This window comes from Plectropomus leopardus, chromosome 3 (genome assembly GCF_026936395.1).
Source record: "Plectropomus leopardus strain MGB_pleo_1.0 chromosome 3, ASM2693639v1, whole genome shotgun sequence".
Lineage (NCBI taxonomy): Eukaryota > Metazoa > Chordata > Actinopteri > Perciformes > Serranidae > Plectropomus > Plectropomus leopardus.
Window position 1 is genome coordinate 11,531,699 of NC_142178.1, and position 26,697 is coordinate 11,558,395.

At 38.3% G+C, this 26,697-nt stretch overlaps 1 protein-coding gene across 1 annotated transcript; it reads left to right on the forward strand.

Moving 5' to 3' along the window:
* The first annotated feature begins 107 nt into the window (after positions 1-107).
* LOC121942251 (mucolipin-1) lies at positions 108-24,781 on the forward strand. Its single transcript, XM_042485397.2, has 14 exons — positions 108-330; positions 8,472-8,749; positions 10,394-10,561; positions 12,496-12,652; positions 14,502-14,583; positions 15,269-15,365; positions 16,693-16,792; positions 17,082-17,188; positions 18,661-18,810; positions 18,953-19,054; positions 19,186-19,308; positions 20,348-20,554; positions 20,649-20,779; positions 21,275-24,781. Exons 1-14 carry the CDS (start codon positions 300-302, stop codon positions 21,309-21,311), a joined length of 1,770 nt encoding a protein of 589 aa, XP_042341331.2. The 5' UTR covers positions 108-299; the 3' UTR covers positions 21,312-24,781.
* Positions 24,782-26,697: the final 1,916 nt, after the last annotated feature.

A 26,697-nucleotide genomic window follows, 5' to 3' on the forward strand; every position in this document is an offset into this window, starting at 1 on the left:
CCCCCTGCTCGCACGAGGATCAGCCAAAAACTGCAGCAGATCACCATCCCGTGCCTCTTGGTCCTCGAGCAAATGAGCTCGAGCAGAGCTGAGAGTCACGTGGTGTCCGTCACATGACCTGAGCGAGAGGAAAAGAGCTGGAGACAACAGCGGCAGAGCAGCTCGGCCCGGCTGCTGTTTCAGTACAGCTGTGTGCTGTGAGACCTCTTATCAGATAATACAGTAAATTTAGCTACTGAATAACCCGACTCTTAGCTGTATGGTTGACCTATTTATTGTTTTTTTAAACGGATAACCACATGGCTGCGACGGGACACGAGGACTGCTCAGGTGACGTGCCGACATTTAACTTTTTAATTTAACTCAGCCGTTGGTCAGTTTACTCATTTGTCTTCTCACAAGCAAGTTGTTATTTTGTTTGCTAATACACGGGTTTGTTTCTGTCCGGAAATTAGGCTTGTTTTAGAGCTGCGTTGTGGTGTCTCAAATATTGTTGTTGTTGTCAAGACGTTTCCCAACAATGAGAGCACTTCAGCCGTAATTGTATTTCTGCTCTGTCATCTTCTGGGCAGCTGAGGTACAGTTGTCATTTTCACCAAGTGTGTTTTTTTCCAAACCGTCAACATCAGGTTTGCTGGGATGTTTCCATGACTGTAATCCTTGTTGACAAGTGGGATTTTCCCTCTCTGCTTCTCCGTCGTTTCTCAACACACAGAGCAACATTTAGGCAGAGATGTAACACAACAACAATACAACAACAGACATGTTGTCAGACATGGCCTACTTTTAGATTATCACACAGCAGTGAAACCAGGAGTGAAATCAAGTATTTAGTTGTTCAAAATCCTTGTGCTTAAAAAACAAGAAAAACGAGTAATGATAATAATAGTAAACGAGTTTTGTATTTTTCTGGTTAGGGATTTGTTGATTAATGTATAAGTTGGTTGACAGAAAATTCTTATTTTGACAATCAGTGACTCGTTTTTTGCCAAATGTTCACTATAACATTTTTCAATTAATGTGTTTGCAATTAATAAAACTCCCTGTGCACAGCCAGTGAGATAGTCAGGTGCAGCAGGAACATTTAAAGCGAAAACAAAACTGCCCACCGCACACTAAAGAGCTTCACCCTGACTTTATTCAGAGCAAGCAACACGCTTCACCTGTAGCTTCTTTAGGCTGGCTTTATAAAATTGCATGAGTATTCACAGGTGTATGAGTCACATGACTAATTACTAACATCCTTTTTTCAGTTTTTAATAGCGTATCAATATCTTATTTTCTAAAGTGAGCATAATTTTAAAAAACACAATATTTACAAAACACAAACAAACAGCAATCATTTCATGACTTGACTGGTATGCATTGCTCCCTTTGAATAAAGTCAAAGTAAAGTTCTTCAATGTGCGGTGGTCAATATTGTTTTTCACTTAATATGCTTATATTTTAAATTGTCTGGTCAAACAAAACAAGACATTCAACCACAAGACCCTAGGTTCTTCTAGGTTCTCACTATTTTGTGACATTTTTAGACTAAGTAATTGTTGTTTATTCTGAGAATAATTGACACAAAACTGTTTTGTGACATTTTTAGACTAAATAATTACAGTTTATTCTGAGAATAATTGACACATAACTATTTTGTAATTTTTTTAAACAAATGGATGGCTGTTTCATCTAAAAATAATTTACAGATTACTATTTTATGTAATTTTTGTAGACTAAATAATGGCAGTTTAATCTTAAAATAACTGGCAGATTAGTATTTTGTGACATTTTTAGACTAAATAATAGCCAATTATTCCGAGAATAATTGACAGATATCTATTTTGTGACAACTCTTAGACGACATGATGGCTGTTAAATCTTAAAATAGCTGACAGATTACTACTTTATGTAATTTTTGTAGACTAAACAATGGCATTACAATCTTAAAATAACTGACAGATTACTATTTTGTGGCATTTTTAGACAAACTGATGGCTGTTTCCTCTTAAAATAATTGACATATTAATCAAACCGTCCCCCGCATGTATTGTAAACGACAGGTCTAGAGTGCACCTTTAAATTGAATAATCCGCTTTAATATCAGCAATGGTTTTAGGGCTGCGTTGTTATATGTCTTGCCCCAGTTTGAGAGGTTGCAGTGACTGTTGGGTGTGGTAAGACACAGATGCTGTGCCACTACCCTCAGCCCACCTTTCAGCAAATCTACTCCATTTTAACAGCCTGACTCCTTCATGCATAATAATAGCTCCAGCCCTGTTTCATAAGCTCCCCTCACGCTTGGTTGAGTCTGCAGTGTTTTTTCAAAGACTGTTGATGTCAGTTGGGTGACGTTTGGCTCCACAGATTATAGTGTTTCTTTGTCCTATGAAGGGTTTTTGAACTGAGTGTTAAGGTTCATTCTTGACCTTGAAATCAGTAGTTTGACGAGAAAGAGCTTACCTCGTGAAGCATTCTCCAGATTTTTTAACAATATAAGATGCTATTGAAAGCTCTTAAATAAAAGCTAGTACGTAGACCATGACTTTTTAAGTTTGTATTCTCCAGGTCTGCTTTAAGGTACCATGAGACCCAAATAAAGGCCTTCTTTCTTTAGCATCACACACTGTATGTGTTCAGAAAGCTTCAAGTTAAAGAGTCAGTTCACCCAAATCGTAAATTGTTTTCTGACAACTCCTGGTAGTATCTAGCCATGCTTATGCAGAGTTCTTGAGATGTCTGTTTTTACGATTCTTTCTGAACAACTTTTTAACAAGAATTACAAACTTTATGCCACAAAACACTTACGTTTGTGCTGCCCTTTTCTGGAGTTATTGGGACTATTTGTAGTTGAGTTTTGTTTTTTTTTTAAATATGCTTTTTGTCCTTGCTTACTTCCATGGTACTGTGGTGGCAACAAACTTGCTCAGAGGTGCATATCTCAAAATCTCAGCAGTGCAGGCACATAAAAGCAAAATTATCTCCACTGAGTACTGTCATTAGGGGTAATTTGGGTAAACAGTCCATTTAAAGCCACATTATCAGGCCTTTTCTTCTTCCTCTGATAACAAATCTCAGACACTGCTGAAAGAGGGATGCATTTGAGTTCCCTAAAAGTATCATGTCCTGCCTACAAATAACCCAGAGCATGGTTATCAGTGTGCCACCTTTTTAATTTAAGGTGTTTCCTTTATCTCAGGTATTAGTGGAAGTTTGGGACTCTCACCCTGTGGGTGGCCTGTCACTGCGGACTGCCAGACTCGATCTCAGTGCAGATACCAAGTTGTTGACAGATTCTCAGTGACAGTAAGGATTTAGATTGACAGACTTGTAGCTACTTCAGTGTCTCTGCCAACACTCCACAGGCGACCGTGAACCGGAAGAGTCAGATATTTTCTCAGATTTACTCATCTTAAGTCAAATCTGGTGGCACGGTCAATGACCTGCACCCACTTTTGTTTGTCCGATTGCTATCTGCCGTGACGATCGACACACTCCTCCAATCAAAGATATGTGTGAACTTGTGCCTATTGTCTGCCTGAAATGTGAGGTGGTTGGATTCCTTCACTGAGGCACGCAACCCCTGTCAGAGCCAGGGCAGGTTGTAGCAGAACTTATTAAAATGCCGTCACGCCTTACGACTTAATTTTTGTTGAAGCCCAGTGCTCATCTGGATGCTGTCGATATCATGTTAACAGCTAGAAGTTCTCACAGGTTAATGACAGGTGTTGGATGATATAGGAAATGATCCCTTTAAATGTGGGTCTGGTTTACAGCAGGAAACCACGTGTGGTTTCAAAAAGTCTCACTAAGGTCAGTCATGCACTGTAAACATTTCAGTCAGACTTAGCTTTAGAGCTGCAACGATTCATTGTTGAATAGTTATCAACTATTAAATTAATCGGTTTGAATGTTTTTTTTAGTAAAAACTGTGCAAAAAAAATCTCAGATTACAGCTTCATAGAAGTGAATATTATCTGGTTTCTTTACTCCTCCACAAAAGTAAACTGAATGGATAGTGGACAAATCAAGACATTTTGAGGACGCCACCTTGAGCTTTGGGAAACACCGATCGACATTTTTCACCAATTTCTGACCAAACATGATAAACCAAACAACTAATTCATTTGAAAAATGATCGATAGATTAATCGACATTGAAAATAATCATTAGTTGTAGCCCTACCTAACTTACAGCCACTGAGCAATAATTAAGGTAAAGACTTAAAGCATATAAAGGTGTGACCAGCTAAAAAAAATCAGTTGCCTCCTAATTCTTTAAAGACCTTTAAAACGTTGAGATGGACAGTTACTGTTATGCCTTATTAAAGGCCCCTACTGTAGTTTTGCCACACAAATAAACTAAGGGGGACTCCACCAGTTTCACACATAAAATCAGTTTACAGGTGTAGGAGGGCACGAGATATGTTAAAAAAATAAATAAATAAAAAAGTTGTGTATAACCTTTTGTGGCTCCAGAGGGAGCTGCACAAAATCCATTAAACGGCCTTACGTACTTCGTGATGCAGAAATACTAAGTTAGCTTGATAAATGCTTTGAGCAAAATCCAGCCCATTTTTCCAACAACAAAATGCAGATTGCACCTATAAGTATCAGAAAACATAAATCACTTAGATGGACTTTGTTTTTTTTTTTTTTGATCACAGTGCCACAGAATAATGCGTGACAAGTTTTTGGAATTACGCCAGTCCTGAACGTTGTCTTGTATTGCTGAACTTTCATCTTGTTTCCAAACTAATGCTGACTAATATTGAGCACCAGCAGTTTATGTGTCCTGTTTCACTTCTCGCTCCCATTAGGAGAGCTCTGCTAAGCTGGTGGTTCACTCTGCTGACTTATTGTGTCTGCTGCGTCTGAATTTATCTGAACTCAGCAGTTTATCTGACCGTGCACACGTTGACTATGACGACCCAGCAAGTCACTTCCTGGATGCAGACTGACTGAACAAACTTGAGTGTCCCCATTCTTCTGTCTTTTTTTTTTTTCTTTAAAGCAGCCAGGTCCAGAAAGCTAACAGCATGTGATAAGTATTAAGCACGATTAGCCCACTTTCAGATCTGTTGCTTGCTTGTGATGTGGTCGGTTCCTACAAAGACATGACACGTCAACCAGCTTAGTGTCCGGCCATAAATGTTCTCCTCTGTTCAGTGATATACGATTTTTTTTTTACACTGTTTAGGTTTTGCTTTATTTAATCAGCTAGTGACTCATTGGCTCTTTTTCAAGAGACCTAAGAACAAGAAACTTTCTATTGTCACACAAACACACAACTAATATAAAAAAAAACACAGCAATGAGGCCAGATGGCCAATAAAGAATTTCAAGATTTTAAAAATCAGTCAGTTTTCAGGTTATTCTGTTTTAAAGCTACATGGCTGCAACCAGATCTGCCAAAGTTACTGCGTACATTAAAAGCGTAAGCATGCAGGAGGCCATGATTTCTGGAAAGAGACATTGCTGTTCAAAGTTATTGTTATTATTTATTTAATTATTTATTTTATTTTATTTTATTTGGTGTTTTGAGCACCACAAACCAAATGCTGTCTGGTTCCATTATGTTTGAGAAAAGGCAGACATCTCCACTGCTGATATCTCCAACACTCAGCAACTCACACCAAAACAGTCTAGACTGATAAATATCACTAACGGTAAGAGGGAAAAAAAATATTTGGCCTACTTTTAATTTGAGGTTAAATCAGTTGTTAGTTATGCACAATGGTTGTTCCTGAGAAAATAAATAAAATAGTTGCACCTTTGCAGCACTGCAGAAATTTTCTAACCACCCACCTAGTTTTCCTGATGTTGTTTATTTGTCTCTTTTTGCTGGTTGGTGCAGATGGTTGAGATAAAAAAAAATGTTTCATGTTGTGAATGTATTACCTGACAAAAGTTTACAGAAATATGATATTTTCAATAAGTTTAGGGATGAAATTCAACACTTTCTTAATCACAATGTTAAATTTACACCATCAGATTATACTGAGCATTTCTGGTACGAAGCAAATGAGCCGATATTTTGATAGAAAATGGAGCGGATAACAGTTTCACCACCAATGCCACCAGATACTGTTATTCACTGGATTAAGGATACTTTGACAATAGAATATTTTATTTGCCTTTATTTTGTTTCTCAGGAAGAAGAAAGTAGTGTGTCAAAGGTTGTTAATATTACGTCAAAGCCCTTGTCATTGCACGCACAGAACATTATTGGTGAAATCACAAAAATGCAGTGGAGTTATTACATGTAACTTCATACATACACTCCTAAATTTCTGTATACGAGTCAAACCCAGTTAGGCCAGACCTCTTGATATGTGTCTTAGCTCTCGTTGTACATAAACATGCCAGGAATCCGTTGACTTCTCTAGTAGTCGTCTAGCACACAGACGTCTGCAGTAACTAGCAGACGCACTACAGACTCTTTGGAAAAATAGATTTCTACACTTATGGTAAGACTTGTAGTTGCACCTTCACATCAGTTTCTTTTCTGTTTTAAAGGGCATGAAAGGAAGAAGAAATTATGCTTCCGCTCCAGTTTTAATAAGAGAATAAGTGCAGCAGTTTTTACAGAAGTCATTAAGACTGTAAATACAAGTGTGTAAAAATCTAATATGTTCTATTTGTGTGCCCTGTACTTATTACAGACAACTTTAGGCAACTTTTGTTTCCATTATTCCTTTAGAGTTACGTCACATGTGTAGCCTCATTAAGCACATGTTGAAAACGCCAGAGGGGAGAGAGAGAGGAGTAAATCCATACACACAAAGAGAAGGTGTCAGACTGAGGAGAAAGTCTGTTCAAGCTTTAGCCACATGTGTGGTGCTGACAGTTGGTTTTTCATGAAATGACGAGACTTTGGCTCAAGTACTTGGAATACGAGATCAATACGTACGATTGGTGCTTTCCCTCTTAACCAGTATATGTACAAATAGGGACTTTTGTTCTGGTGCACGCCTCCTAGTTTTGTGTAAACGTTTCATTGCCATGGATATTTAGTCTGTCTTTGGCTTGATGTTCTTTGCGTGTCAGTGTTATTCAAGCCTCATACACTGAGGCACACTTTAGGCAGCTTCACGAACAGGAAATAAACAAGACTAAAGCCACGCTAGCAACTCTGTGAGATTTTATTTAAGCACAGCAGTGGTTTGCATTAAATGCTCGCAGCAGCATGCTAATATACTCACAGTTTAGTGTAAGGATGCACCAATCTGCCTATTTCAGTCTGGATACTGATACCTGGGCTTTGGGTATCTGCCAATACCGAGTACTGATGCGATGCCAGTGTTATATTAATAAGCTGTATGCTTCAGTGTGTGGAAGTGACTGGGATCATTCCTTAATGTGTAAGGCTACGTCAGACTTGACTTAAACATTGCTTTTCTGACTTGAAAAAATAAAAACATAGATATAAATAAACATAGGCTTAAATGTACTGAATTCTGTTTTCTTATCGCAGTGATAAATCATGCACAAACAAGTTGGCAATAACAAAAAATCATCAGAATAAACAGGAATTATGATTTGAGGACAAACCTAGTTATTGCAGCAACAAAGGGTCAGAAATTAAACAGGAATTAATAATGTGAGTATAAAACACTACAACTGTGTGAAATGAGGACACAGTTGAAACATTTAATCATGATTTAAGTTAAAAACTAGTGCAAACAGATGTGATCAATACTAAATAGTCAACATGAATGGGAATCCAGATTCCATGTAAAAGTTTGGGGCAAACGGGAATTTAAAATACCAATTAAAATGAAATAATATAGCAGCTGAAAATGAATGTAAAGTAATAATAAACATAGAATTTAATTAAATAGATCGGCTCAGTGATGCCCCATCAAGCTATTTGAGTCACTATCAGCTCGATTAGTATCAGGTTGGGACATCCGTCAGTTAGCGTGTGAGCGTGCTAACATTTCGTTTTGAGTTTCAGTTGTTGAGGCCATCATCCACTAACTAAACTGATTATGTGATGCATCACTATCAGGGTGGCTAACCACCTCGGCTAAACAATTCCTTCTGGAAAAAAAAACTAAGAGGTGTAGCTTTAGTCACACAAATCTGACACACCTAATAAATACCACCTCTGATGAAGTGAAACAATTGAGGCAATGTCAGTCAGGATGATGAGTGAAGACAATAAAGCTCATTCAGAAGAATCGTCCGGTTGATCATTTTTATAAAATAATGCACGTTGTGGTTTTAGAGAATCAGACTGAGACATGTAGTAGCATGAAGTTTCTAAATTATCTCAAACTTACATTTGGCATTTCTGTACTGGTTGCTTATCAACATACACTAAACACCAATACCAGTAAATATGTGTCAAACTAGTGTTTTCACTGATCTGTCAGCTTGTGCTTCAGTTGTGTTTCAGTCCTGATCAAAGATCAAAGTGTTTTTTGTTATGTTGGTTGAGATTAAGTTCTGAGAAAACTAAATGTTACTTTTATCTTTTAGAGCAAGAAGGCCTGCCCAGCTCAGTGACTCGCTACGGATCCACAGACAGCAGCGGGGAGCATGATCATCAGAGTAACTGTCATGGCAACAACCATAGCAACCATCGGTTTCCCACGGCAACGGCAGGTCACTGGGTCGGGGCTGATCTAGAAGAAGAGGCCATTCGCAGGAAGTTGAAATACTTCTTCATGAGCCCTTGTGATAAATATCATGCCAAAGGCCGCAAGCCGTACAAGCTGATCCTGCAGCTGCTGAAGATCATTATTGTCACTGCTCAGGTTCGTCAGATGAAATCCCGCATTGCTCTTTTTTTCCTAAGTACGTCTTTGTGTGTATACTGTTTATCAATCTGCTCTCAGTCTTTTCTCACCTACATTGGTTTTAACTTTTGGTTTTAAGTGAACATATAAGGTTGATGTTCTGACTCAGATAGTGTGAACTTGAACTAACGGTCTGATATTATTTGATATTTCTAGGTTTTAACTCTTTCACAGAGACTCAGACATGTGAGTGCTGTTTCCTGAGAAATATTTGTTGTCCCTCCGTCTAGGTTCAGTTTGATCATTTTTTTCCCAATTTTCAGTGCATCCATTTATTGTCAAATTGTCCCACATGCATAGAGCCTTTTTCTCCAGCACGAATTTTCATCATCATCTTGCCAGTTAAACAAAATATAAAGCTGCCAGTATCGGCAGATATTGACCTTAAAACAAAATATCAAGCAATATGCTAATTTCTGCTGATATCACAAATCAGCATGAACATGTACAAAAGGTCAACCCTTAGTTAAAGTATTTTTCTAAAACTTGCGCAATGGATGGATATTACATATGTTGAAATGCGTTGTATTTTATGTCTCCATCTGCTTGAGGGCAATCATGACAAGAATATGCATAAAAGGATGTTATTTCCACTACAGAAAGGAGACTAGATGATTATTATAAAGTGGGGGGAAAAAAGTGGATATATTGAAATGGGTTACAGGAAAAAATGACACCGGCATCGATAAAAATGTACGAATCTTAGTGATCACTTAAAATATTTTGAAAAAATTAAAGGTAGTAAAAAAGAGGTATTTCACCATTTACCTAGGTCAAAGGTAAAGGTCACTGTGACCTTTTCTGTCTCACTCTTGTGAACACAATATCTTAAGAGCATCTTGAGGGAAATTCTTCAAACTTTGTACACAAACATTCACTTGGAGATGAACTGATTAGATTTTGGTGGTTAAAGGTCAAGGTCACTGTGGCTTTGTGTTTGTCTCATTCTCATGATCTCAAGAGAGGAATTTTCTCTCAAGGGAATTTGCTCAAATTTGGCAGAAACATTCACTTGGACTCAAGAATGAAACGATTGGAATTTGGTTGTTGGAGTTCAAAGGTCAAGGTTACTGACCTCACAAAACATATGTTTGGCTACAACTCAAGAATTTGTGCACTAATAATGACAGAATTTTACAGGCATGTCTTAGAGGATGAAGTGATGACAATTTATATTCAAAAGGTCAAAGGTAATTTTCTTTACAGCAACATCAAAATGTTATGCAAAAACATTTTTTACGCAGGAACAGAAGGGGAGACATTTGGTCAGATACTGAATTGGTGACACTAGCCTTGAGTGTCCATCTTGAAACTGTGCTGGTTGTATAGGTCTTCTGTGCTGTCAGGTAAGATGTGTGTGAAGCATCCATGCTTTCACAGACATAGATGTCAACTCTGTTTATCTCTGTTTCCTGGGTGGAGGCTTTCAGTGATTTATGATGTGCAAAAACACGCAGAGAGAGTATTCTGATTATGCAATAGAAGAGCCAGCCTGAAGTCTTAGATGTGTACCTGGAAACGTACAGCCTCTGGGTTTTTCTTTGTCCCCACTCCTCCTCCTCCTCATGACATGTCTCACTCTCCTGTCTCTCTTTGCTGCAGTTGGTGCTGTTTGGCCTCAGTAACCAGGTGGTGGTGACCTTCAAGGAGGAGAACACTATGACCTTCAAGCACCTCTTCCTCAAAGACTATGATGAGTCCACAGATGACTCCTTTGCTGTTTACACGCAGAGTGATGTCTACGAGCACATCTTCTACGCTGTGGAGCAGGTGAGCCCCGAGGAACACAGAAAAGCTACTTAAAAATATTTTTAAAAACAATTGTTAAAATTGTGCTCCAATTTCTAACTCATTTTTAAAATATTGTTAGGTTATTTGGTTATTATTATAATGTAACTGTAGTGCAAAGTCAATTTTCTGTCAGAGCAGAACAACTTATATTGATCCAGTGAATTAAAAAAAACGTAAACATTTATAAACAATACTTTATTGTTTTATTACTATGTCTCATTTTATAATTAAAAACCCTTGCATGCAGAACTTAAGACCTCTCACTGAAGAAAGTAATACAACAGATACAGTTGTAAACATAGCTGTTTGCAGTGGCCAAACAGAAGTAAATAAAACTTTGTAAAGTGCGCACAAGTACAATGTACAATGTTTCTACCTCCCTCATTAAGAAACCAGTGTCACGACAACAGAGAAAATATATTTTTGTGAATTTTCATTTAAAAATTAGGGTTTTGAATTCTCTTTTGTGCTTGATAAAGATTTTATGAAAAAGTAAATCATGTGCAACATTTCTTTAAACAACTGCTGTGAAACCTTGCACCACGGAGAGTTTTATAATCATTTTATAAAAATGTGTGTTAGCATATTCAAACTCAAAGGCCCAAATTTGACTTTTAGCCGTTGTTCCAGTATTAAAACATGGAATAACTGAAGTCGGCCTCATCAAGTGTGGGAAAATGCAAATTGTCCTATCTAAAGTCATTGATTGGTTTGTTTGTTTTTGGGCTACTTCAGAGCAAATTCGTGGACTCTGGGGATGAGGATCTGCTTTTTTATGTAGATATAACCTGCTTGTCCTTAACAAAATTAATAAACTAATGAAAACAGAGTTATGAATATCATATACCATTGCTGCCAATAGATGCCCCTAAATCCTACACAATGAACCTTTGATGAAAAATTTCTCAAAAAGCCACAATAAAAGCCTCTTTTCAGGCATAGTAAGTTACGTCTGAATGAACTTTGTAGTTGCGGTTGAGTGGGATGCTAACATGTAGATGTTTAGCAGGTGTTATGTTTACAATGTTCACCGTCTTAGAGCGCATGCTACAAATTGCTCGTTGGTGCTAACACAACACACAGCTGAAGCTGATGGGAAAGTCATCGTCATGTTTTACTGGTATTTGGTCAAAAACAGCATAGTAGTGTTGAGTATTGAAATATATCAAAAAAATATGAAAATCTTTACCTGATGGTGGCATGAAGTAAATGTCTACAGAGTTGTTGCAGTTCGTGCTGTGGTGGACATGGATATATTTGCTTATCTTTTTTTACAGATATTTGAACCACAAAAAAGTCAAATGCTACTTTGACTTTTTATGGTACCTGGAGAGAAGTCCACAGTTCACCCAAGATACATTAGGATACATAAACTGGGGATAATGAATGCCTAAATTTTGTGCCAGTTTATCCAATACTTGTTTAGATTTTTTTTGTTTTGTTTTTAATTTACTCTTTGACAAAACTGTTAAATTTTTCTTTTGAAATGTTAGTTCCTTCTGCTTGATTTTTACTTCCTTTATTTTGTGTCTGGTTGTGTTCTCTGTATGTAACTGTGTTTTATTTATGCTGCTGCTTGTCTTGCCCATCTCTCCCTTGAAAAAGAGATTCTTAATCTCCTGGTAAAAAAAAAGGTAAAATATTATATACATAAGTAAAATAAATAAATATATAAAAATCTTTCAGTATAAGCCAAAGTGGTAGACCAAGCCACACTGCCATTCCTAGATGAAGCTGTGGATCCTTTCATAAAGCTGTAATAAAAACACAATAGAATCCCAATTCAAAATCAAAATGTGAGTTGGCTGCTTGGTTGTGTTACAGAGCTCGTCATGGCCCCTCAAACATTTTTAGATACCAATACTCCTTTAGTGATTGACCTCCTGCTCAACTGAATCTTTTCCTCTCCACAGTATCTGGCTTTACCAGAGACCACAGTGGGACGCTATGCGTATGTCTACGGTGTTGGCGTGAACGACAGTGCGCTTTCCCTCTGCCAACAGTACTATAAGAAGGGAAGAATCGACCCAGCCAATGACACCTTCAGCATTGACCCTCACATCATCACCGGTACGTGAACACTACTGACAGGGCTCGCACTCTCTCTGTGACTTGGCCTTTGAAACAACAGTTAACATTTAATGGTGTAATTAAAGCAGCCGATAACAGCCGATAACTGAAAAATGCAGGCTTCCCTTTTACACTAAAACAAACATGAAAAAGTGGAAATTGTGCTACAGAAGCAGTCCACAAAAGATTACTCCATGCATAGTTTGCACACGATTCGGTTTTAAATAGTCAAAGGTCAAGCTGAATATTATCTGCAGATTTTTCCAGGGAGACAGTTGTTGCCTGAGGTAGCAACGCAAGCAACTTCTTTTAACGCTTCAAAGAGAAATCTAGGACAAATATTTGATGATGCACTCTGGCTCTCAGCTCCCAGTGTGTGTACTCAAACAAATGCCACAAAGGCTTTTTATGAATGATTAAAAATGAATGTAACTCCAGGAAATACACGATCTCAGAGTCTTATATTGGCTTTATGTTGCATTCTGCTGCTGTTGTTATTATGAGGTAAAAACATAATGTAATGTACATTTTAGGTTATAACAGAGCTGCCCCAATCTTATTTTGACTTCGCGTAAGCCCTAATTTTCTGCAAAACAAAATGTATCTATCATAGACAATGATCTGTATGGAAGCTCATTGAATTCACCAAAGAATATATATTTTCTCAACCTTATCTCATTATTGTGACTCACTATCTCATGATGATGAGGTTCAGATCTTGTAAGGTTATTGATTTTTTCCTATTTTAGAAGATGTTGATCGGGCTACATGATTGAATATTTTGTTTATTTCTTACAGAAAGGCATGTGGGGTCAGTGATAATAAAGCATGCAATGCAGTGCAATTAAAACGTTTTACAGTGGCAGTACAGCACTTTGCCACTGAGTCATCTCTCAGAATCAGATATGTGTTGTAACACCTGATCTCATGATAATGCGATCATGAGTCACAATTAGGAGATATGGAGATCATAATAAATATGTCATAAAAGCAACTTTTTTTTCTTTGGTGAGTGCAATGCGCTTCCATAGACTGTACATTTGCAGAGGTCCATGTAATTGTTACGTATTGATTTTGGAAATTTAATCAAGCGATAATGTACAGCAAATGGGTCATTATTGCAAAATCAAGGGGTTTATTAGGCAATAATTACCCACTCGCTGTTCAGTTACCTGCTTATTGCACAGCTGCTTACTAAAGAAATCAATAAATGGACACAAAATGCAATCTGAACAGGTTTTTTTTAATTCCACTTAAAGTCTATGATCATATATGTGTCCATTGCATTCTGCCCTTCAGAAATAACAGACCATAGAGCGATCTAATTGACTAATCAGAATCAAGTACTCAGCAAAGCCATGTAATAATGGCTGATATTTTGGCTTAGAGTAGTTTTCACTATCAAAGGAGTCATATGCTGTCAATTTACCTTCAGAGAGCATAGAAGTTGTTGCATCTTAATTTCTTACTTCCTCATATTAGTGTGTGTGTGTGTGTGTGTGTGTGTGTGTGTGTGTGTGTGTGTGTGTGTGTGCGTGCGTGCATGCGTGCGTGCGTGTGTGTGTTTGTGTGTCTTTTTAGTTTGATTGACCAAATTATGAGGAAGTAAGAGCAATGGAAACAACCTCATGTTCAAATCTTTCTTTTCCTCATATCACATGTTTGTCAAACACTTCTTTGTGATCTCCTGCTTCAAGAAATTTGCCAAGATTTCATAATTGTCTTTGCGAGGTTGTTCCGCTCTACAGAAAGGAACAGCAAAATGACAGAATTTGATATGTATTACTCTCCCTCTCTCTCTTCAGCATATGACTCTGTCCATTCTCTGTCTGATCTCCACTCATTTCAGACTGCGTAGGTGTGAACCCTCTGTCAGTCCCACCAGCTCCGCTGACGAGCACCTACAAGAACTTCACACTCAAGTTCCACAAGTAAGGCTTCATTTTTCACATGGCTCCGGCGTTCTCCTTGATTGGCCTCCATTGGAGAGATTTATCTCTGTAGTATCTGATGATGACGTTCAACAGGCCGGTTATCTCTTCTGCACACGCACACTCAAAAAATGTATACAAGACACGCACACATACAGATTTTGGTACAAAAACACAAACACACAGAGGTATGCAAGGTATCTCGTCCTGTTTCATGCATTTCTGGTCAAATGTAGCCATTCTGCAAACATGAAACTGTTTTCCTCGCAATTGTACAGAAGCCCTGAGAGGCAAGTGAGAATTCTGATCTAAGTCTGATCTAAATAGTTTTCTCCCCTGTGTTAAGACTTAAAAACCGGTGAAAAAGGGTTTCGACAGGTTACTCTTTCAGAATTTTTCGTTCTTTTTTCATTGTGAAATAGGTGATGAAAAATGTTTTACTAGATGAAAACAATGGGTTTTTTTGGCACCACCATTTTTCAAAGTGTTTTTTTTCACTTTCTTTACTGTGTACAAGTTCATTTACAGAAATACTAACCAATATAAAGTTTTTGTTGTTTTAATACTCATCCACCCGTTCTTAAAATACACAACAATGTAGATGTAGAAAAGAGTGTTTTTGTTTTTTTCTCACTTGCATCTCGGGGCTTCCATAGATTTACCATCTGTGATTTCTTTCTTCAAGGCTCATTAACGTCACAATAGAGTTCCAGTTGAAGGCGATCAATATACAGACCATCATCAACAATGAGATCCCAGACTGCTACACTTTTTACATAACGGTGAGTAAAAATCTTGAAGACAGAGACATACATTTGAGGGTTCACTTCACAGCAATGCTGAAGACCTCATACTTGTTTTGCGTCACCAGGTTTTCTTTAGGCAATGTTTCATGACAGTTTCCTTTCCCCAGACTTTATTGCTTTATTTACTTAAGATGCAACAGATACATCAAGTCTATCTCTTTGAAACTGACCCCACTTCCATTATGTTGAATCCCCCAGCAGACATTAAACTGCTCAGTTATATTTTCTGTCCATATTATCTCCCTTCATAATGATCTAAATGGTTTTTCTCTGTAATTCTGATGGAAAATACTAAATCAGTTTAATTTAAATTTGTCATGCCTTCGCACCAGCAACAGACATGGCTGGAGACATGATGTTTTCATCTGTCAGTCCCAGTCTCATGAAAGCGATATCTCAAGAACGCCTTGAGGGGAATTCCTCAAATTTGGCACTAACGCCCACTTGAACTGCAGATTAAATCGATTAGATTGTGGTGGTCGAAGGACAAGGTCACTCTGAGTGCGTCTGTCCCATTCCCTTGAACGTGATTTCTCAAGAATGCATTAAAGGATTTCTTAAAATAATTTGGCACAATTGTCATCTTTGACTCAAGAATGAACAGATTAGATTTTGGTGGTCAAAGTCACCATGACCTCACGAAACAAGTTTAACTCAGAAATTCATACGCTAACTGTGACAACACAAATGTCAAATAAGGCGCAATGATGAAAAGATCAAAAGTTAACTTAAGTGTGACATCCTAATTTTCTAGCAGTTATTTAATGTCATAACTAAGGAACAGAAGGGGACATATTTGGTCAGATATTGAGTAAGTGACACTAATTTTTGGTGTCCACCTTAACACTCTGCTGACTGTATAGATCTTCTGTGCTGTCGAGCGTAAGATGTATGTGAAGCATCCACGTTTAGAGCTTATAGCTTCTTTGCAGCAACATCCATAGTTGAAGCGTTATGTGCTGTCACGGCTACATATGATACGGGATAATGTGTATTTATACTGTAACTGTAACTTGATTGGTTAGTGGAGGCATACAGCCTCAAGGTGGTAATTGTAATTATTAAATAAAAACAGTCAGGCTTGAAAATATCTTTAAAAAAAATGTAAAAGCTTCTGCGTTTAGTAAAGCTCCTCTTCATGTCATTAAACCCCTCAGATTTCATTAAATATCACAGAGGACACAACTGCTGTGTTCTCAGTGTTGGCTGCGTCCCTGTTTGATAGAAACAATGAACCTCTGTGTCTAAATTTCATTACACAAACATCATTGTTTATTGTCTGCTGGTTGCCTCTCTCTTTCAGATAGTCCTGGACAACAAGGCTCATAGTGGCAAGGTGAAGATCCGGTTAGAGAACCAGGCATCAATAAAGGAGTGTAAAGACCCGAGTGTGTCTGGACAGGGTAAGACGATGGATGAGACTCAGTGGGGAGCAAGTAACATAAAACTCACAGCATTTCTGATCACAGTGCTGCAGCAGTATACGAGTGAGAGATGAAAATGTGCCAGTAGCAAGCCAGCAAAAGTGCCAAATAATATGAGGAAATCTATATTAGATGTTGCTTTCAGTAACCATACGGAAGTTTCATTTCTTGAAGTTATTTATACAGCACCAGCAGTACTTTACAGTAGTGTTGCACCACTACTACATCTATCTGAAACAGCTCTGCTTCTGTCCTTTTGAACCCCCAGCTGAGAACTACACACGTGTCGCGTTTGATGTCGCCGTGGCTCTGGTGTGCGTGCTGTCACTGCTGCTGTGTGGACGCTCCATACTGCGAGGCATCATGCTGCAGCAGGTACGAAAAGTCTGTCACAACTAAAAGAAAACAGAATCATCTTTGAATTAAAGCATTTTTTTGTTAAAGTGTGTTTTTTTTAACCAGCTTTGAATTAGAAAATCAAGGGAAAACATGAGCAGACTGACAGTATCATAATTTTGTGTTTTTATTTACTAAATATGAATATTAGAGATCAACAGATTTTCAACCTGGCTGATTATTGGGGCCAATATTTGGCATTTTTACGACTATCTGTGTCAGCGTTTTATTTTTTATGATTGCCGATAAAATAATTAATTAAAAAGTGCAAAGAAAGTTTCAGCATGGGAGGAACTTTTACTTTGTAAAACCTCAGGGAGATATTTTTATGTATTCATTTGTTATTTAAACTTTCACTTGACTATATGAAAAAAATGGTTGCTGGAACTTGCTGCAGATGATGTTGGAATTTTTTAGTTTTGATTGAACATTTGCTAAAGGCATTTAAACAAAGCTTTGTGTTGGAGTTTATCAGAGTCCAAATTCCAAATATTGACAGAAATATTTTCATTTTTCTTGTAAATGCATATCGGCTCCGTTAACTACTATTAATCGGTATCGGTATTAGGGGTGTCAACGTTTACAATTTTTTCTACACGTGCAAACGGGACTTCTAACCGACGTGTACCCGGTTACACGATTTATGATCTTTTTCTATCGCAGTTGCGCTATATGACCACTAGATGGTTCTGTCTCCATTCAAATACCTCCTAATCTCATTAAATCAAAGCCATTCCAGTAGTTAGTTATCGCACAAAAACGTTTATTCAGCGAACAGAACTTAAAAAGTAGGCAATCCATCTCACCATTTAAGGCTTAGACCTACTTATGACAGAAAGTAAAATGAGTTGAAAATAAAATCCTCAATTTTGACAGACAAGAAAACGTACAAGTGAAAGCTGGAAAAGGTTTAACCTTCTTTTTTAATCATTGTTTTAACTATTGCTCTATTGCTACTTTTGTACAATATATCCGCTTGTTCATCGCTTGTTGCTTGTTGTCCATGCGGCCCCGAGTCAACTTGAAGTGACGCGACACTGGCTGTGGCTGCGTTTTTTTTTTAATATCAACGTAACATTGCCACCTGTGCATCTATTATGTATGCGGATAACTGCATTAGTGGGAACATTTAAGTGTATAGTTAGTTAATGTTATTATCTTAAGCTTTCAGGCAACATTATCACCCCTAAAAATACTATTGGTGAGAAATGAACGAGGAGGAGGAGAGGAAAAAATGACGTGTAAACGGTTATTGATTTTTCTGAACGGTTATGATTTGTTATCCGTGTACCCGTTTACACGTGTAGATGTTGACATCCCTAATCGGTATTGGCCCTGAAAACCCAATATCGGTTGATCCCTCATGAATAGCCAGTCAGTAGACCTTTCACTGCACTTGAGCCTCATTCTTTAAGCTAATTCCTCTCTTACTTTCTCTTTGTGTTTTCCAGGAGTTTGTGCGGTTCTTTAAGGACACTCTGGATCGTAAAGTTTGCTGGGGTGACCGGCTGGAGTTTATTAATGGATGGTATATCCTGCTCATCATCAGTGACGTCCTCACCATTACTGGCACCATTATCAAAATTGGCATAGAGTCTAAGGTGTGTCCTGATTACTGCCACTCCCTTAAGTGACAACATCTGCAATAATGTAGTTTTTTTTTCTTGTGGTTAATTTGCACAGAATTCAGAAAGCATTAAGAACATGTCAGTGTGTTCAGTATGTTTCCTTATCTCCTGACAGAATATGTCTTCATATGACTTGTGCGGCATCCTGTTGGGAACCTCCACACTCTTGGTGTGGGTCGGAGTAATTCGCTACCTCACGTTCTTCCAGAAGTACAATGTAAGTCACTGACACACTGATGTGCATCAGCTGATAATGTTATCAAGTTGAGAAAATGCTCCTCTTTGATGTAATGTGATAAATCCTGTTAATCGAGTCTCACACATGGTAATTCGATCTGTCTCTCGTAGATCCTGATTGTGACACTGCGAGCAGCGTTCCCCAATGTGATTCGGTTCTGCTGCTGCGTGGCCGTCATCTATCTTGGCTACTGCTTCTGTGGATGGATCGTCCTGGGACCATACCACGTCAAGGTGAACACAACTGAAACTCTTGTTGACAGGGATGTGATCATTTACTGTAGTAAAGGTACACATGCATGTTTAGTATAATGACATGTATATTAAGTTCCATTAATCTAAACAAAACAATACAGTAAAAAAAACAACAAAACAACATTGCATGAGGATTTTCAGTACAGACTGATGCTACAGCTGATCATTTTTACAAAACTCAGCCTCTCTAACATGGAAAAGCCAGCATGCCATTATGATGATACAATGTTTTATTTTTAGAATTTTATACATTTTTTAAACTTAAATCCATTTTTTCTCTTTACAACTGCTACCTAAATTCTTCCCTTTAAAGGGACAGTTCATCCCTAAATCAAAAATACACATTTTCCCTCTTACCTCTAGTGATATTGGTCAATCTGGATTGTTTGGGTGTATTTTTTGGTTAAGTAGAGGGATCTGTCCCTTTAATTGAAAAACAATAAAATTATACAATACAATATTCTTCATCAGTATCCACTTTATACTGGGCATTTTGCGTGTTTTACTTTTTTTATTTCATACATGATCCTACCATTTTAAAATCTACATTCTCTTAATTAAAGAGCCTTTAAAAAACAAAGTTCTTTATAGCACGGTTTGGTGACGGTTTCACAGTTCTTACTGTTCTGTTCTGAAATATATTAAAGCGCAACGGTCCTGTTGGCCTAAATCACAAAGCCAGATTTCATTAGAAAAGACTGTCCCCATTCTCAATAACTGAGGTGAAGCACTGTTCTCATATGAAACTGTTTGTGTGGACACGTCTCCACCCACAGAAAGTGACTCAGCGAAACTTTAGAGGTGAACCAAAGAGAAATGGACCTACTCATCGTGGTTTTTCCTTTCTTTCCGCAATAGAAGTCCTGAGTTGGTGTATTATGCACAGTATTGCTGAAGTAATTCAAGTTTAACTGCGTTCAGAACGTCACCTGTAGAGCTTAAGTTACTGTAACTGAGGACTTTGCTCACCGTCTAAAGAACAGAAGTTTGACTGAGCTCTCTGTTTTCTTTCCCTCAGTTCCGTTCCCTGTCCATGGTGTCAGAGTGCCTGTTCTCCCTCATTAACGGGGACGACATGTTTGTGACGTTCTCTGAGATGCAGGAGAGCAGCACTCTGGTGTGGCTGTTCAGCCAAGTTTATCTGTACACCTTCATCTCCCTCTTCATCTACATGGTGCTGTCGCTGTTTATCGCCCTCATCACAGGAGCCTACGAGACCATCAAGGTAGGAAGTGACTTAGACTGAGGTATCATTTCTGATTTTTAACAACTGCACAGATATTAGAATAAAAAATAACAATACTGTCTACATTTCACAGCACCAAACTCAAGAACCCATCCACATCACAGACCTGCACGCTTTCATAGCAGAGTGTACGGACACACCGAACTCTGGCAAGTTCAGGGGTCTGGAGACCTCGCCCTGCTCCTTCTTCTGCTGCTGTGACAGGTGAGGAGGAGAGGACAACTAAACAACATGATGATTAATTAATAACAGACAGCAGCAAAGTAACTAAAGAAAAAGACATGATGTGAGCTATATTTTATATATTAGGTAACAAAACGCATTCATGCATTTCCAAGTTTGGGGGACTTCTGAAAGTGTTTCACCAGACCAAGCCTTTCTCAAACTATAGACAATCAGGTAAACATTAACCTTCAAATAACAGTACGTTGTCAGCGGGCCTAGTGGTTAAGATGCAAATTATATAAGTGCAATCTCCATGGCCTGGTTTTACACAGGGACCAGTGTAGCATGTCAGTCTCTTGATCAAAGCGAGGATCAGATTTTAAAAATGATTGCATTTATCCAACACATTTTCGATCCTTTTCTAAATTCAGATAAGTTAAATTGTCATTACATGACTCTAAAATGAGAAAAAATTACTATTATGTGACGTCATCAATGTAAAAGATTGTTACATCTGTCTTTGATTTTCTCCAGAACGACAACATATGAGGATGTCCTGCTAGTGAACTGAAGTTGACCTTAGTGACCTCAGAAGCCTCACTATCCCCCTGCTGGCCACAGGGATGCACTGCACACTCCTGACGCCCGGGTTCCCGGTATCTGGGACTGTGGTCGAATAGTCATTTTTAGGCCTAGTACGATTCCTAAATGAGTGAAATGACCCGCAAATATCTAAGCAGCAGCCATAATAAGAGTTTGTCAATTCTCCGAATGCTAAGGAAAGGTGCTTCGATGCTTCCCTTCTTATCTGCTTTAGCGTGGTCTACAATGGACCATCTGATGATGTTTCACAATTCCTTGTGGCAGCAACATATAAACACATGCAACATCCGGAGGTTCACAAAAACAGTAATTATGCCTACCATGTATACATATATGTATATATATATATAATTTTTATATAATCATGATAATTGGGATTCATGTCGATAAAGATGAGTGAACAGGTTTTAGCAACTACTCTCAATAGGACAAACATTTTTACTTCAGTTCCATCCTTGGTATTGAAGTACTGTTTTTCACTGGGTTGTCCACGTTTATATAACGTGCATGAAGACCTGGTATGAGCGCACAGGGGTAAAATATCACGATCTAATCAAGATTCTAATAATAATAATCATCATCATCATCAACTTTGTTTATAGAGCACTTTTTTAAAACCCGAAGTGCTTTGCAAAGGCAGCAAAATAAAACAGAAGAATCATAAAAGCATTTGATGTCTAAAACCAATACAATGAAGATGCACATTTAGCAGTACATTTTCAACATATCGTAGTATCACCGCGGCAGACTCACGTTGTCACATAATGAAAGAGCCAAAGTGGAAGTGCAATGGGATTCTCTCAGGGCCACAGTTGTCTTTTCCTAAGTCCTCTTTCACATCTTTCCTTGACCTCATAATGTTTTCCATTGAGGCAAGGAAAAGTGTTTAGTAAAGAACTTTTTTTTGACTATTCGACCACAGCCTTGGTCAAATCTCATTTGAAGGAGTCGACGTCAGCTGGACCAGGACTCTGTAGAGGAAACACGTAACAAAGGTTTTCTCATAAGAGCTCTTACTTGAAGAAGAAACACAGCTGAGGCAGGACCGGACCTTTCCTCTGTATGAACAAGACTCACAGATCACTAATGCGCAGCCATTTCTCTGTTCCGTGTTGGTTTTAAAAGAATTCAGTATTTTTTTTTTTTTTTGCATGTATTTAATGTTGAACCAGGATCAAGGTCGATTGTCTGGATACTAAGTGAGTACAGGTGCCATGATGACGACTACAGAAGTGCAAACATGGTGCTGGCTGTTTTTTATTTTCTATGTTTGTAGTATTTTAAGAATATGTTACCTCTTGAGGACATGGCACTCACACAACTCTCAAAACATATCCAACTTTTTCTTATCGCCAAACACTCAAATACCGTAATGTCCCTTAGACTCAGCACATTCTTGTTCCAAAAACTACCAGAAACATATAAATCCACAATGAGGCATTGAAATTCATACACCATGAAGGAAATCCACCTTATAGTAATCTGTGTTTTTTGAGACAATCAGATTGTTTCTGAAACACATCAGAAAACAGGAACATAAACAGTAATAAACACACATAAACAGTGTGAGGTTTCAGGTGTGGTATTGATTTGTTTTCTCTTCCGTGAGCTGCACCTCCAGTATAAAGTTTCAAACAGCTTCTTTAGCTGCACAAGTATCACATTGCCTTTAAACGTTGGTACCAGTTAGTAGAGTGTGTGATGTTTTGCATTTATATGAGTAATGATCAATATGATAAAGCACTCAGCACTGACTGTGGTTGGCTTTAACTAGGGGAGCCGTCCTCCAGAGCCATGCACATGTTTCTTTAATGATGCTAAAGTATGTCAAGGAGCAAAGAGTTCATCCATCCTGATGGCGGTCTACAAACTCTGTCTGACTTGTTTTAAGAGAAAGTGACTTGAATTGCCCGACAAAGTGGAGCAGGGCTCAGGGCAGATAACAAGAAGCCAACTTAATGATAGCAGAAACATATTTGTAGCTCTGTAGTAATGTCCTGTCATACTGAATCATGCTTTGTAGTCAGTTTGCTGTCTTCGTAATGATGTCTGAAACTGCAGCCCAGTGACTGGATCTTTATATGTTTTTCTTTATACCGCATAAAACGCACAATAGCTAAAGGAGTCCCACAGTCTGGACTCCTGGAAGTGTTTTTAGGGAAATAATTTATTTTATGAAGAGAGAGAAAGGCCCAATCCCAATGTCCACATTCACAGATTTTGACCGCAGAGTGCTCGAGGCCTCACTGTCATATTGTCAAGTGCACAAGGCTCTCCCGCAGACATTTTGAACCTTTTATGCTTGGGCTGTGCAGTTAATCAAAATATTATGAGAATTGCAGTATGGTCAAGTGCGATATCCAAATTGTAGGAGCTGCAATTTTGGTTAAAGGTGAAATGAGTCATACCATAGCTTTGTTGTTGCTGCAGACCCCAGCAAAAATCATCATCATCCTTTTTATATATTTCTTTAAGCCAAAATTAAAGTTACTACTAAAAGCTTTTCACAATCCCATTATCTTGCAAATTAATAACCAGTATTATTTTTTGCACATTGTGCGGCCCTAGAATTGTGACATGGGGTCAACTAGGGGAAGATTAAAAGTTTCGTTTTTGCTTTTAAAGAAAAAATGATAAACGGGGGGAAGTGGCACATGGATTTTCAGCCCAGCATGTTAATTTGAGTTTAAGGATTTAAGATGGTCCTTTAAAAAGCACATGAAATCAAAGGGATGCAATCAGGGGTTATATTTCACACCTAGCTTATTCATCATTTTGCTTAATGATGCTGTTTTTACAAAACTGACTGAACTGACTATTTGACAATTACCTCTCATTCACTCTTAAGGCTGGAAGACGTTCAAATGAGGGACTGACGCCTGAAGCACCTTGGATGTTAACAAGGTTAAAAAAAAAAAGAAAGAAAAAAGTCCCAAAGCTACAACTGTATCATATGTAACATGTTTTGGCATTGTCAAAGTAGTTTGATATGTTGCAGAAAAATGCTGTCCCTTTCCTGTTTATACTATTTCAAACCCATATGGACGCTCTGTAGAGGTTGGGGGGGTGGTATTGGGATTGAGCCATTATCTCTGGTCCAAGTAGCAACAGGTGGACATTGGACATTGGATGACCGTATTTTTTCAGTCATCACATATTCTGTCTGCGAAACCAGCACATTTAAAGCTGAATATACTCATGGACTTTTGATCTAGATGGCAAATGTGTCTATGGCCTTAACTTGGAATTTTATGTCATGCATGTATATATTTTCAAGCATTACATTTATGTACCTTTCCTACAGTTTATTGTTGTTTTGTTTGTTTTATACAAAAGATCTTCACTTTAAAAACGCAAACGTTAGAAACGTGAGTCATCTACGTGGTGTCATATATACTGCCAATCTACTGATTAAAGTTTCTTTGATATTGAAATATAGATTTAATTTATTTTGTATCATTGTCTAATATGAGTTACAGAAACTTCAGCTGCAGTGCCTCTGCATTATCAGAAGAGGGAGTTCATGTGTCACAAAGGACTACAAGTTTGTTTTTCTTCTTTGTTGGCAAATGAAAAAAAAGCCACATGGAGGTTTTAAAACCCAAAAAAAATAAAGATTTTTAAATAAATCCTTAAATCTAGCACACAGCTGTTGTGAATACTGTGCATGTTTTGGTGGACATGCTGCAGCACAGAGCTGTCAGAGAGGGGAAATTACAACTTTTTTTTTTTTTTGGTACAGTCCGATATGATGAGCTCATTTCCTGGTTATTAAGCTTCCCAAGTGAGGCTTGGCAGCTGATGTAGCACATCGTTGCCTTCCACCCACTTAACTCTAATATCATCATACATTATGTACTGCTCTAGCGACGCCTTTAGAGTTCATGTCAGACTGAGAGAGGGAAGGAAATATAAGAAGCAGAGTTCAATGCACCACATAGAAATGTTTCATTCATTTAGCCTAGAATAGAGAATCGTCTTTTTCTCCTCATGATGTGTGTGTATGCAGGACTACTTTTACTCCTTTGATTCAGACTGAAAGTTACTGTATTGCTCCAGAAGCTGCTAATAGTTAATCAGTTGGAGTTTCAGTGTGCTGATGTCGGGTGTGGCGCTTTGTTGATGCCAGGTTGATCTCAGCTTGAATTGAAATCCAGTCACTCGTAGCTCGCTATTTGAAGTTCAGGCCCTTTTTATATTAACAAAGCACCTCAGCTCAAAACCGCAGGCCTGCAACAGCAGTTTCCTTTTCCTGTCTTCTATCTTCTACTCAGTTTGTATTCGGTGTGTCAGCCTGCATGTGGGCTTGCAGAGTGTGTTTTGTGCCACAGGCAGTGTGTGCAGCTGTCCATGCTGCGAGGTGTTTGGGCAGATGAGTGACCACCAGACCACAGTAAAGAAACAGATGTAAAAGAAGCTAAGTCTGTGTATAAAAGCTCTGTAGATTATCAGTCTATCCTAATTCTGTTAAGGATTTCTAGCCGAGACCTGCAGTGCTGAGCCACACCCTTGTGTAACAACATTATGAAGCAATCTGAAATGGATGGGGAGGACGCGAGGGGATTTGGTAGCTTTTTCAGCCCTGTGATATAATGATGGATGCTATTAGTGTTGAATTTGGTTGAATAAAAGACGGAGAGTGAAATGGTTTACTGACATACTTCTTGTAGTTCCATGCCCAAGAAGCAGTTGACTGTGGCAAGAATTTAGTGTTTGGGTTCAGACTTGCGTTAACATTGAAATACTGTAATGTTTTAAAGGTCACATATTAGGCTTACTTTCTAGTTCATACTTGTATTTCGGGTTTCTCCAAGAATATTTTTACATGTGTTATTTTTCAAAAACACTTCATTTTTAGTTGTACTGTTTGCCCGAATATACCTGTATTCATCCTCTGCCTGAAATGTCCCATTTTAGTGCCTGTCCCGTTAAGCCCGCCTCCTGAAAAAGCCCGGTCTGCTCTGATTGGTCGGCGTTTCCAGATTTCCAGCATCTGCACTCTTGGAGTCTGTGCAGTATCAATGCAGCCAGGGATTACTGTAATGGCACTGAACCGGCACTTACTAACTTCACAGGCCATTTCATTGCTATAGTGTTGGTTTCTAGACGGCTGTACGGTACCTGCCGTGGCAGCCTGATGCACAGACAGGAGGCTTTCATAACACGACCGGACAAAACCTGTCATGTCCACATGATACAGAGCGGTGTCAGGATGAAATACTGCAGATAGCAATGCAAAATAAAGAGCGCAAGGGTGCTTATAGCGTGGCAGAAGGGGTCGTGGATGTTTCCAGCAAATCCAGGGCTTTCGTGCAGGAATCTGGTGTTCTTGTCGGCATGTGTCTTTGTTGATG

Bases quoted from the DNA above. Each gene is read 5' to 3' on its own strand.
- LOC121942251 (XM_042485397.2), top strand. From the start codon at position 300: ATGGCTGCGACGGGACACGAGGACTGCTCAG. The intron at 15,366-16,692 runs GTGAGTAAAAAT...TCTCTCTTTCAG, and splicing joins GCTACACTTTTTACATAACG to ATAGTCCTGGACAACAAGGC. The intron at 20,555-20,648 runs GTAGGAAGTGAC...TACATTTCACAG, and splicing joins GAGCCTACGAGACCATCAAG to CACCAAACTCAAGAACCCAT.